General features: G+C 40.4%; 1 protein-coding gene across 3 annotated transcripts in view; it reads right to left on the bottom strand.

Annotated features, from left to right (window-relative positions):
* Nucleotides 1-12743, bottom strand: part of LOC109453821 (cytosolic beta-glucosidase) — a 409360-nt gene that overhangs the window by 269614 nt on the left and 127003 nt on the right. For all 3 annotated transcript variants that reach the window (XM_074321830.1, XM_074321838.1, XM_019743861.2), the window contains 2 exons: nucleotides 8277-9073; nucleotides 7439-7562 (listed from right to left, as the gene is read on the bottom strand). In XM_074321830.1, the coding sequence (XP_074177931.1) occupies nucleotides 7439-7562; nucleotides 8277-9073 (921 nt within the window). The remainder of the gene's footprint in view (nucleotides 1-7438; nucleotides 7563-8276; nucleotides 9074-12743) is intronic.

Below are 12743 nucleotides of genomic sequence, written 5' to 3'. Positions count from 1 at the left end.
CTAAAAAAGTCAAACTCATAAAATCAGAGAATACAATGGTGGTTACCAGAGGCTGGGGAATAGGGGAATTGAGGGTACAAACTGGGAACCAATAGACCAATACATTTTGGAGAGCGAATGCCCACCATAGTGATTAGAGTCCATAACACTGAATTATAAACTTCAAAGTTGCTAAGAGACTAGATCTTAATTGTTCGCAGTACAAAAAAAGAATAAATAAAGATAATTATGTAACGAGATAGAGCTGCTCACTAATGGTAGAGTAATTATACTGCAGTATACAAATGTATCCAATAAACACGTTGTACACCTTACACTTAGAAAATGTTATGTATCAATGATATTTCATTTAAAAAGGTCATTATCCAGTTCTTCCTATTTTTCCCCTTTTTTTGGACATTCCATTGACCCTACTCTTCATATGGGAAAAGTAGATTTTCTTCAGATAAATTATACTTCAATTACTTGACAGTTATCTTTTAAGTTATAAAAATGAAACTGAGATTCTGTTTGTTGCTATACCACAACGAAAAAAACCATTGAACAGACTGTCATTAAAAATGGAGGGTACATCTGGAATGGTCTGAATTTTTTAAAGAAGGTTTCACAGTAGTCATGTAATTCACTGGGCCTGGGGTAGCGGGGAACCCTAAGTAATTAACCCCTCAGAGAAGCTGCAACTGAGAAAAGGAGCCCGAGGGAACATCCACTGGAAGTGGCACAGCTTAAGCATGAGAAAGTTATGGAAAGGGAAGATAAAGGGTGGTTTCCAGTCAGAAAGCACAAGGGCAGGTTCTCTGGTGAGTCACTGAGCTGCTTCTCACAAGGGCAAGTCCATGAAACCTGTTCCCAGGAGGTGGATACATTGGGTTCTGTGTCTATATGAGGGTGTGTGACAGCTAAATGGTGTATGTCCCTGATCATATCAACATGTGCTTCACCTGGATAAGCCTGGTGAAGAAGCTCTAGAACGTGTGTGTGTGTGGGGGGTTGTGGGTGGGTACTATTTTGAGTATTACCAAGCACTGCACCAGTCAGTTGGTCATAGTGCCTGTTCCCTAAAATCCCTCCACTGACCACTGACCACGCCATCATGGCCCTTGAGAAACATGCAGGAAAATAAAAACCATGGCATCTGACAACTGCAGCTGTTGCAAGGATACTGAGCACTGGTTCCCTCCCTTCGCAGTGGAAAACACTGGTGAGTCCAGGTGATGCATTTTGGCCAGAGAGAAAATACTGAAACGTGTACATATATCAAATACGGGACCATATCTAACCTTTGAAGGTGACACAGACATACATGATCCCATTTTACTTTCACAACCGACTTCGGGTTAAACGGAAGAGCAATTCGCATTCATCCCATTTACCAGGAGAGGAAGTTGATCCTCAGAGCGTCCTACTAATAACTATGCAAAGGCACATGACTAGGACACAGGATGTAGCTCCGGTCTGCATTCTCCAAGCCCTGAGCACATTGTAGCTTGGCACGCTTCGTATGGACAGTGGACGGCAGAGGCAAGTATGCCACTGAAAGGAAATCAAGGAGAAGAGATAGGGGGACGTCAGCTGGCATGTCTCTGTCTGCGAGGATCCCTGTAACGTCCGGCTGTCTAAGTTTCTGTGTGGTGTGAGAATAGAGGTTGGTGGAACACACATATACGGGAAATTGATTTCTTTAGGACTTTTCAAATTCCACAAGTCTGTACATTCGAGCACACTAACCATTTTTGTGCACAGCCTTCAAATCTCATTCTTCCCTCTCCTGTCTGACGTTGAGTCCTCTTGGCCAACTGCCATCCCGTCCAGCCGGGAGCAACGATACCGAGTGAATCCATCATTGCACTCCATGCATCCCCAAAGCTGTGAGCTCTCTGTGCTCTATGAGGTGAACTGCTTCATAGGGGCTAAGTTGACAAAAGTTTCCTTTGAGAAGCACTAGAACAGTAAGTATGGAGTGGGCATCTATTCAGGTACTTGGCTCTCTGCTGAGCTTGCAATGGATTTTTAATTGGTTCGTTTTACGAAAAGGTCCGTGTACTAACCTTTGAGATCTTTCCTTAATTCTTAGGATTTTTTTTAATGCATGTTTTGAAAAACACAGGCGCTTAACACATTTTGTCCAGTTAAATGGGCTCCTGTGATCTGAAATTGACACAGGCAGGTGGCTGCCAGGTCTGCACTACTTTGGGAAATGGATGCATTTCTCCTTTACCGGCTCTCCGTGGGAAGGGGAAGGAGAGGGGAGGGAGAATGCTGACAGACAACAGCAGGGTGATTCTGTGCTCAGCATCTCATCTGGGTGCTATACCCAAGCTGCAAGATTTATAATCTTCCTGTTACAAGGCATCAGCTCCATACTGTCAGTGAAGTCTTCAATAACTTTGATGACATCTTGCTGAGGGGTTTTGTCATTAAAAGCCTAAAGATGGTCATTAACAAACCTTCTCAGCAATCATGTACCGCTGTGCTAACTCAGGCATGGACCTGACTGGAAAGTTGGGCTGGCTCAGAAACTTTCCAGAAGGCTGCATTTTTTTTTTCCTGTGTGGGCTGTATTTCTTTAGGGAAAGAAAATACAGTTCCCAATCATTTAATCATTTATTTCTCATTATCCGTTGACCAACTCTTCTCTGAGAGACACAAACAAATTCAACAAACACGTGTAGAACATATGACAGGAATGATACTCAGGGCTGACGATGTAATTATGAAAAAGACATAGCTCCAGCATTGAGAGGGTTTACAAGGCCTCCCCCCTCCACTACACACACACACACACACACACACACACACACACACACACACTATCATTTACAGAATCCTTTGGAATATGCCAGACACTGTATTTAGACTTTATTACCATTGTCTTGTTCATTTTTCAACACTCTTTAGAAAATAGATGTTCTTCTGATCCTCATTTTAAAGATTATATGGCTAAAGTGTTGTACTGTCTGTTTAAGATTGTTCCCCAAATTATTGATTACTGAGCTTGCAAGTGTCAGAACCAGGTTTCAAGCCCATGTCTTGTTTGACTTCCAGCAAGTTCATGTACTCCACGCAACAGGATTGGGCCAGGAAGTAGAAAAAGACCATCGGAGTCCAAGCTAAGGAAAGACCACGAGCCAAGTCAAAGGTATGAACACAGGAAGGGCGGAACACAGGCTCAAATCCCCTTTCGGGAGAAGCTCGGTCATGAATGGAGTAGTGCCCACTGGGATTAACCTCCCTGGGCTGCACATAGCTCCTCGCCTCCCGGCAACATTCCAATTTACCTGTTTGCATGCGTGTACATATGAACTTAAACTTGCCTGCTGGCTCTGGAGCAGCAAGGACTGATATCAATTTTATGAATAGAATACAAATTCCTATAATGTGAGAAAAGCTTACCTATGTGAAGATAACTGCTTTCTGAACTTCTCCAAAAATTCATGTGGCAGAGCAATTTCAGCTACCCAGTTGTTTGACAGTTGTTTCTGCTGCCAATGGTTTTATTTTTTCCCCTAATCGGGCAACCTCTCTGACGGAAACAAGGAATGAAGGGCGGTGCTTGCTGCTTTCTCCTTCACAGAATTCAACCATAAAGAGCCAGAGGTCCAATGTTACAACACTCACTCAGAGGTTCCCCAGAAAGAATGATAGAGAAACATGCAGACATAGGGAAATATTCAGCTATAATTTAAAGACATGGGGGTATGTGTAAAAAAAAAAAGTCTTGGGAGTGACATTTTTAAAATAACAAGGAAAATAACTGGAGGTGATAAATACAGAGGGTGCCAAAAAATGTATACACATTTTAAGACAGGAAAAAACTATTAAAATTGTAATACTCAATATATACCGATCACAAAAGATGAATACAAGTCATGTGTATGTATATATATATATATATATATATATATATATATATATATATATATATATTTGGTATCCCTGGTATATTGCTAAGAATATACATTTTGTAATAATAATAATAATTACTACCATTGGTTGAAGGCCTCCTATGTGTCAGCCAATTGCAGGAGAAGGGGGTGAAATTACACAATAGCTCATTAAATAAAATCTTTACAACTACTCTACCAGGAAAAGTGTTATCTCATTTTTATAGATGAACAAACTAAGAGTTTGGGAGGCTTGGCCCATTCGCCAAATGCCTCTCCTAGAATATTCTGCAGAGCTGGAATGCGAACCTAGTTATGTGTTACTGCAGGTTTTTGGTGTCCTCACTGTTGCCTTTCTCTTAAGCTAATTAAAACACACCCCATTTAAAGGCATTTACATAATGCAACAATTTAAAAGACATTAGCTTATTAACCTTTTTTTCTCCTTGAAATGACGCTTTCCTCTTTTTTTTTTTCCTTTCCAGAAATAAAACAGAAACATTACTTTTATTGCTCGATTAATTGCTGTGGGATTTGCCCGAAGAGATCAGTACGACCTCTCGGTGGATGCACGTGATACAACTCAAGTGGCCCTATATGCCCGCCCATGCGCGTGAGGTTGGAGGGAAGGCTTTGTTCCTGAGACTCTCAAAGCCGTCATCCATCTGACTTCCTGGGTTCTGGCAGGTTCTCACGTGCAGCACTTCCCACGACTGTCTTCCTTGGCCTGTTATTATTTTTAATTGCTCATGGGCTGCTTTTTACTAGTAAAATTCTCTCCAAACAAGACCATCAGTGCTACCTCGGAGAAGTCTCAGAAAATCAATTAGTAACTACAACTCTAGACCTCTGACAGGAGGCAGGATATGGGATGTCTGAGTTTTGCCCAAGGTCATAGGGTCTGTCAGCTCTTGCAGAGGCAGCATAGCATGAGGCACTTCCAAAGAATCTATGGGAGCCCAGAGTACCAAAGGTGAGGAAAAGGTTCTGTGTTATAGGACAAACAAGCACCCTGAGTCAGAATGCTCAGAACTTACAGATCTTATCAATCACCTAAATAGCAGTAGTAACAATAAGACACAAACTCCAACTTGTTTCAGGAAACATTACTTAGTAACTTTGCAGTCAGGAGCAAGTGACTTAGCCTCTTTGAAACTCGGTTTTCTCATCTGTAAAACAGGAGCAATGACCTGTTTTGAAAATGAAATGAGATGGTATCAACTAAGACTCTTTTTGTCCCAAGTGATAGAAGCCCAGTCAGAAAGAAGCGAAGCAGAAAGAGCGCTTAAGTATAAGTAAAAGTAATGTCTCTCAAAAACATGCACGTAGCTGGGTTTGAGGAAACACTGAAACTAAAGGCTCAAATGCTATCCGGATACTCTCCCCATTTCTTGTGACCATTTCCTCTGATACACCTGCAGCTCCCCTTCTCACTACTCTTAAACTGACAGGGCAGGACATAACCACCAATGGCCCCCAGAGTTACATCCCCCAGCAAACCCAGGCCAAGAGACACACAAACTGATTGGTCCAAGTTCTAAATCCCAAGAAAGATCTGAGATTGGCCCAGCTCATGTCACGTGCCTACATCTAAACCAATCAATTATCTATTGACAAGGAGCAATATTTTATTCTATGATGGTAGAATAAAATGGCTGTCCCTGTGGTAAGCCCAAGAATAGGGGGAGGTGGGTATTTTTTAGGAGAAAGAGGATTAGCTACTAGAAAAGAGAGTTTCACCACAGAAGAAATAGTTGGTGTTCACTGCAATAATATATGCATGGAAAATAGCTACCATTCTACCCAGTCAAGAATAGATATGCTTATGTATGGGTGTTTTTGTTGTTTTTTTTTGTGTGTGTGTCAATATGTAGATTTCTGCACGTTTTGAAAGGCTACATTTCTTTAAAAGCAAAACAAATACAGTATTATGTTAATTATAATGAATATAGATCATAAAATGTTAAGACTCAGAAGAGACCATAGAAGCTGTAAACAACATTTTAAGTGAGTAATCCTTTTTCCACGGATTTAAAGACAATAGAAAAGAACCAAGTTGAAAAATGGGATTTTGTTCCCTAACCCTATTGTCCTTTCCTGTCCCTCAGAAACCCACATCTTCTTACATTTTCCACTCTCGCCTTCAGTTACTTTTCTGTCTTTAACTTGTCTTAATTTGGGGGTCCCCGGATGAGTTTTTAGCATTAAAGATCTAAGGGACTGTATAAAGTACTTGGAACTATTTCAAAGAGCAATTAAATGCACTTATGTGATAATAATAAACAGAGCACCAAACTGGGGAGGAAGAAAGCCGATTTCTGTTTTTCTCTTCCCCCCCCCAAAAAAAAGAATAATTTTGGACAAGTCATTTATGGTCCCTGTGTCATCCATAAATCTGCCTGATGGTAACCAGCCTACTTGTCTCTTAGGGTGAAACTGGAACCATCAATGAATAGGTCCATTTACAGGGAGGCCTGGGGAAGAATCAGAAAACTAGAGATTTCCCTTTCTTATCAGAATGTGAATTCTCATCTAGAGGAAGAATCTGTCTTGCACATAAGACAAAATAATTATTTTGCTTGGAACAAATCATAGGACTCCAATTGCCCTCTTCCAATAAACTCCAGGCCTGAGTGAGGCATCAAGTCAACATATTTTAGGTTTTAAAAAGATAGAGCCTGTGTCACTTTCCAGAATTCCTTCTGGCTGATTCCAGTATATTACTAATTCATTTTTGAAATAATAGTTTAAGGACCTTTCAAATAGAATGATGGGAGAGAAGTGTGTCTATCATGGTAACAAAAGAAAAAAAAATGAAAGTCTCATTTCACATTGCATTTTGTTGTTACATCATTCTTCTGTAGGGAGGAGAAATTAAATTTACAAAGCAACAGTATTCCAAGTGGTAGCTGAAAAGGGGGAATTAACTGGTATAGAAATGTATGTTGCCAGTTAAAGATTATTCCTTCACATTTGTTTTCAAATATGAAAGTAATTCCAAGGGGGAAAGGAGTTACCAGAATAATAATATTGTCTTGAAACAAAACTCACAGATTCTATAGGACAAAAAAATATTCTAACTGGGCTGTTTGGTTACAGCTTAAACAAAACATACATAAATCAAAGACTCATGCCACTTTAAAGTTTATTGTACAAATGCTTACTTTTTGTCCTTTAGAAATTCTATCAATTCATTTCTTGGTAGTTAAGATAGTAAAATATGCAAATAAGCATGCTCTAATTGGTCAGTGCTAATCTTTTTGTAATAACTAATGTTCTCTCCCAACAGCCACCACTCCCCCCATTCATGTCACCTTCACTTAAGAGTCACAAAATGCTGAAGACAGTGGCTTTTTACTTGATTAAATTTCAGGAGGTTGAAGCTAGGCCAAAATCCTCACCTTCCCCTTTCCTAAATACTTTTTCTCCTCTCTTTAATTACATGGCTTTACACTAATTTACATGAATTTCAGCTTTCAAACTCATTGGTCTTTGCTGAATGCAAATAAGCACATAAGTTTGCACAATTGATCTTTCATCATTTCAAATGGTACCTTTGAACAGTTCCTGAAATGTCTGTCTGAAATACTCCCAGCGCTGAGTGTCATCGAGAGATGCGGGGTCACCCTGGGGAAACCCATTCTCAGTGATGTAAATTACAGGGTTATTATACGTATCCTGGAACAAGAGAGCAGAAGTTTTATTCCAAACAGATGTAAAAAAAAAAAAAATCCTCATAAAATAGGTGCATTACCCTCTATCTTCTCTAAGCTACAACGCAAAACTAGTTTTCATCAAATTGCACTGACCCCATTAACTGAATTTTCCACGCAGTGACCTTTTATGACTAACAATGGAAAAGCAAAACTGTGCAAACGTCCATGAAGACAGTCAAATGACTATTATAATGAGAAGACAGAAATATCATTCTTCCATCGCATCTGCTGATTGCCACTGCTCCTTAACCCTTTGGTCCTGCCAGCAGCTACACCCTCTATCCCCCCACCGGAGGGGTCCAGAAAACCGATAACTTGAAATTTTAACTTCAGCTGGCTGGAGGCCATCCAGCATGACAGAGACCCAAAAAGGATCCAGCTATTTCAACCTCTAATATGCTTTTTCATAATCACAGTCATGAAAAATGTCCAAGCTATACCTAGAGCCACAGACGACTTGAATGGTGAAGCCTAACTTTGACCATGGTTTTGAAGCCCTTTATCAGCTCATTGCCCCTCACCAGTTTATACTCCAATCTTCTCTTCACAAGTCAACAAAAGTGTCTGCTATTTCAGGTTCTTATACACACATATATATGCCTGTCTTCCCATCTTCACATCTTTGGGTGTACATAGACACAAACAAATGTGCAGGTAAAAGGTGAAATACATTTACCTTAATGTAGTTCAGTAGTTTACGTAGTCCCCATGGCACCACACAGACCCAATCCAATTTTATCCAAGATGGGTCTGGGAAAACTTCAACCTCTACATCCCGGAGAAAACTCAGTTCTCCTTTATCGTTCTCCCGGTACTTGACTAAGCGACTTGAATAATACTGCACAGCAAAGAAATCAGCTGTGCCTTTGATCATTCTCTTCTCTTCTTCTGTAAATTCTGGAAGCCTTGATGATGGATAGCCTTGTTTTTTACTCATGGAGGCAACCTGAGATTTGACAACTTCAGGATAATCGCCATCGATAAATATGGGTTTCGCAAAGATATCCAAATGGAAAGCCATGGCCCTTTGAGCAGCTTCCTGGTCAGATGCTGAGTTGGGATCTGCTGGTTCCACCCAGCCAGCGAAAAGTGCCAGGGACACCATACCCTTCTGCCCTTTTCGGAATAAGGAATCGTAGCTGTGCCAGGATCTGGCATGGGCCTTAATCAAATTATGAGTTGCCTGATAGCCTCCGGTTCCATGGTGAGGTACACCAGGAGGAAATACACCCAAGTCATATGTCAACAGGGCAAATAAATTTGGCTCATTTATGGTGATCCACTGTTTGACTCGATCGCCAAATGTGCTGAAGCAAAACTGGGCATATTCATCAAAGGATTCAATGATTGCCTCTGACAACCAACCTCCTTGGTCTTCCAAAGCCTGAGGCAAATCGAAGTGGTAGAGCGTCACTATGGGTGTCACCCCATTTGTTAACAAATCATCAATGATCTTGTTGTAATAGTCAATTCCTAGGAAAAAAGAACAAGAAGATATACATAGAAAAGTTATTTTTTGTATGTTGCCAGTAACTTTCAAAAGGGAGAGGATCGGGAAGAATTTTCTAAACAGCTTTTATTCAAAATAAAGCTTATCCCTTCCTACATATAATCAACTAAAGGCTGGGAGGAACCGTGAAGACTTCCAAGGAAGACTGGCTGATCAGGCAGTGGGAGCTTGACGGGGTGACATGACTAAAAGGCGTATGTTCGGGCAAGTCACTATCACATAACTTTGTGCTATGGCCACACACGGAATTTTATTTATTTGTTTGTATTTGTGATTTGTCTCTAAAGTGCACTAGAATGTCAAGCCCATGACAGCAGAACTTTGTCGATCTAGTTTACCTCTACATTTCCCACAGCCTGGAACAGTACCGGAAATTTGGTAGATACTCAATAAATATTATGTTTGTTGAGTGAATGAATAAATCTCAGTGGTATTATATATACGGTAAAGGATTGAAACCAGATATCTGTGTTCATGCTTTTCAGGATCCTTCAGTCTCAAAAAGTCCAGAAAAAGAGACCCACTGAGCATGAACAAGAAAGAACTCAGCATCTGTCCCGGGATGTGGGCTCCATGGGCAGTTAGGACACTGAGGAAACCTGGTTGGGGCATCTGCTCTAAACCTCTGACACAGTCCCTGGGAATAGCCCTGGCTCTGGCTTTCGGCTGATTTTCCCAGCACTGCATGTGGCAAGAGAGAGCTTATAGGATTGCGGTAGAGTTCAAAAGAATGTTATTAAGTTGGAGATGCTGTACTTCAGAAACCAATGCCAAGAAGATGTTGGGTCCAACCTAACGATGATACTTAACTTGGAAGAGACTTTCTGAGGAGAGGCTGATATTAGTACTTCCTGTGATCTGATGTCTAAGACTATGGAGGCAGCCTACGCTTAGAAGAGAGAAGCTGTCCTCGCCTTCGAAAAGTTGTTTCCTGGATAATAATTATAATTTCATGCGTGGAATTGTGTTGCATTCAAAGTTTGCCTAGGAACAGGGTCTCTTTCCCTTTTTTAAAAAACTTGGTATCCTCCAATTAAAAAATAACAATTATTTTGTATGTGTTTCATTCAATCAATCATTCACCTATTCATTCCTTAAATGCACATTTATAGAGAAGCTACTATATGCTGGAGTTACAATCATAAGTAAGATAAACACTGTCCTTATCCTCAGGGAACTTAAAATTTAGTGAGGACTCCAGATCATTTCATAAACAATTACATTACAGTATTACTAGTAAAGATAAAGTACAGAATGCTATTTAAGACTATGATAAGGATTATCCATCACAAACTCAGGGCATTTGAGAATTTATTTTGAAAGCAGTGCAGCATAATGGTTTCCAAAGCAAACTATGGTGCCAAGCTACCTAAATTCTATCCCAATTCCTTCACTACTGTCTCAACGACCTTGGGCAAGTTACTTTATCTTTCTGAGCTATCTTTCCCCTTCTGTAAAATGTGGACAACAATAGAAACCTACTTTAATAATTGTTATGAGAGTTGAATGAGTTGATAAATTGAACATGCTTATGGCAGTTCTTGGCCTAAGGCAAGGGGTTGGTACAGGTTAACTGTCATTCTAATAATAATTATTATTGTTACTGTTGTTAGTGACATCTAAGCTGATACTTTAAAAGATGAATGTAAATGACCCACATAAGGCAGAGAGGAAAGAGTGATCCATGAAGAGAAAAATGGAAACAGCAAATGTGCAAAAGACCAAAGGAGGTGTGGAAATAAAAAGACCACCCAAATGTGAACAAAGCTTGATATAACAAGGGAGTCAGCCATCATCCCTTGCATTCGGCAGATATCCAAAGGCTTTCTTTGAGGGAAAGCTTTACAGTGAAAAAAAAAAAGGAGGCACCTTCAGGTATGGTCTAACGAGAGGTTGTTGGCACAGGGCAGAAGTAGGGCATCCTGTACAGGCATTTTGGGAAATACACTTGGCTTTCCCTGGCTGGTTCTGAGTTGGACGCTTGGGGCAGGGGAACCAAAAAACATAGAAGCTGGCAGTTGTTGACCAAGATCTTATGATTTCGGGTGATTGCTGTAGAAGATGTGGTTTAACTTCCTGGGCTTCTTATATGGATTGGAGTTTTATTGTCATCGACGGCCTGGCCATTGTTCATTTGCATATTTATTCTCTTACAAGAGTATGGATTTCTCTGGGAACTGGAAGTTCACTATAAGGAAAGTGTATAGCTCAGCAGAAAAGGAATAAGAATGGTGAGAGGTAATCGGGGTAAGCAGAAGCCAAATTAGGCAAGGTCATGTGTTGTCTGCCTATCTGTCTATTAAAGTGGACATTTTTTAACATTAGCTCACTTATTTTTGCAAACTGACACACAACATGAGTCATGTTTAACAGCTCCATACTTAGAAGACCCACTTGAATTCCGTGGACCACCTGGTAGACAGAATAAGCACCCCCCACCCCACTCCCAAAGATGTCCACGCCCTAACCCACGGAACACGTGAATATGGTACTTTACATGGCAAAAGGGACTTTGCAGATCTGGTTAATTAAGGACCTTAAGATGGGAAGATTGGCCTAGATTGTTCAGTTGGGCCTGATCTAACTACAAGAGTCCTTGGAAGTGAAAGAGGATGGCAGAAGAGTGGGTAAGAAAGATGCACCAGCAGAAGAAACAGGAGCGACGACAGCCTGAGAGGGACTCAACCCATTATTGCTGACTTTGAAGATGGAGGAAGGGAGCCAGGAGCCAAGAAATGCAGGTGGCCTCTAGAAGCTGAAAATGGTCCTCAACTGCCAATCATGAAGGAAATGAAGACTTCAGTCCTATGACCACAAGAAACTGAATTCTGCTAACAATCTGAATGAGCCAAGAAACAGACCGCCTCTGGATCCTTCAGAAAGAAATGCAGCACTGAAGCCACTGGGGTATAGCCTAGCGAGACCTGCGTCAGACTTCTGACCTATGTAACTCTCAAGGTAATAAATCTGCATTGTTTTAAGCAGATAAGCTTGTGATAATTTGTTACAGCAGCAAGTAGAAAACTAATACACTCAGCAAAATTTATAAAGCTTTTCTTTTCTCTCTCAATGAAAGAGCATTCCATTATCCTATCTCTGGGCCTCTGTAACTCCACATGTCTTCATTTGTAAAGTGGGATAGCAAAGGTGGTTTAATGGAATCAGTTTGTATTTGTATGCATTATGGTTGTCATAGCAAGTTCCTTCCATTGTCTTTGAATATAAAAAGAATATCAGCTTTCATACGTAAGCCCAAGAAGTATGTATTTCTATCCTCTATAAACATATGAGAAAACGGAGATGCAGAGAAAGGGAGTACCGGACATAAAGTGCCAATGTTATCACATGGCACAGTCAACACTGAAAACACAATTTGTCTCACTGCAGACTGAGTCATTCCCACTATGACATTCTACTTCTCTCATTTACTAATGTTTCAGAACCAGAAACCCAGGGACTCTGTTTTACTAGCCTTAACAGTCACCTACTTTGAAGCTGATTTATAACATCAGAGTTTTTTGTTTGTTCGTTTGTTTTTTTGTTGGAAGAATCAATGATTTATCTCTTGTAAGTGTCATTCATTAGAGATGGCATAATCATTAATGATGGCAATCAATGTAATTCAAACAGCAT

The sequence above is a fragment of the Rhinolophus sinicus genome, linkage group LG02, assembly GCF_036562045.2.
Source record: "Rhinolophus sinicus isolate RSC01 linkage group LG02, ASM3656204v1, whole genome shotgun sequence".
Classification (NCBI taxonomy): Eukaryota; Metazoa; Chordata; class Mammalia; order Chiroptera; family Rhinolophidae; genus Rhinolophus; species Rhinolophus sinicus.
This window is presented reverse-complemented; position numbering and strand designations above follow the sequence as displayed.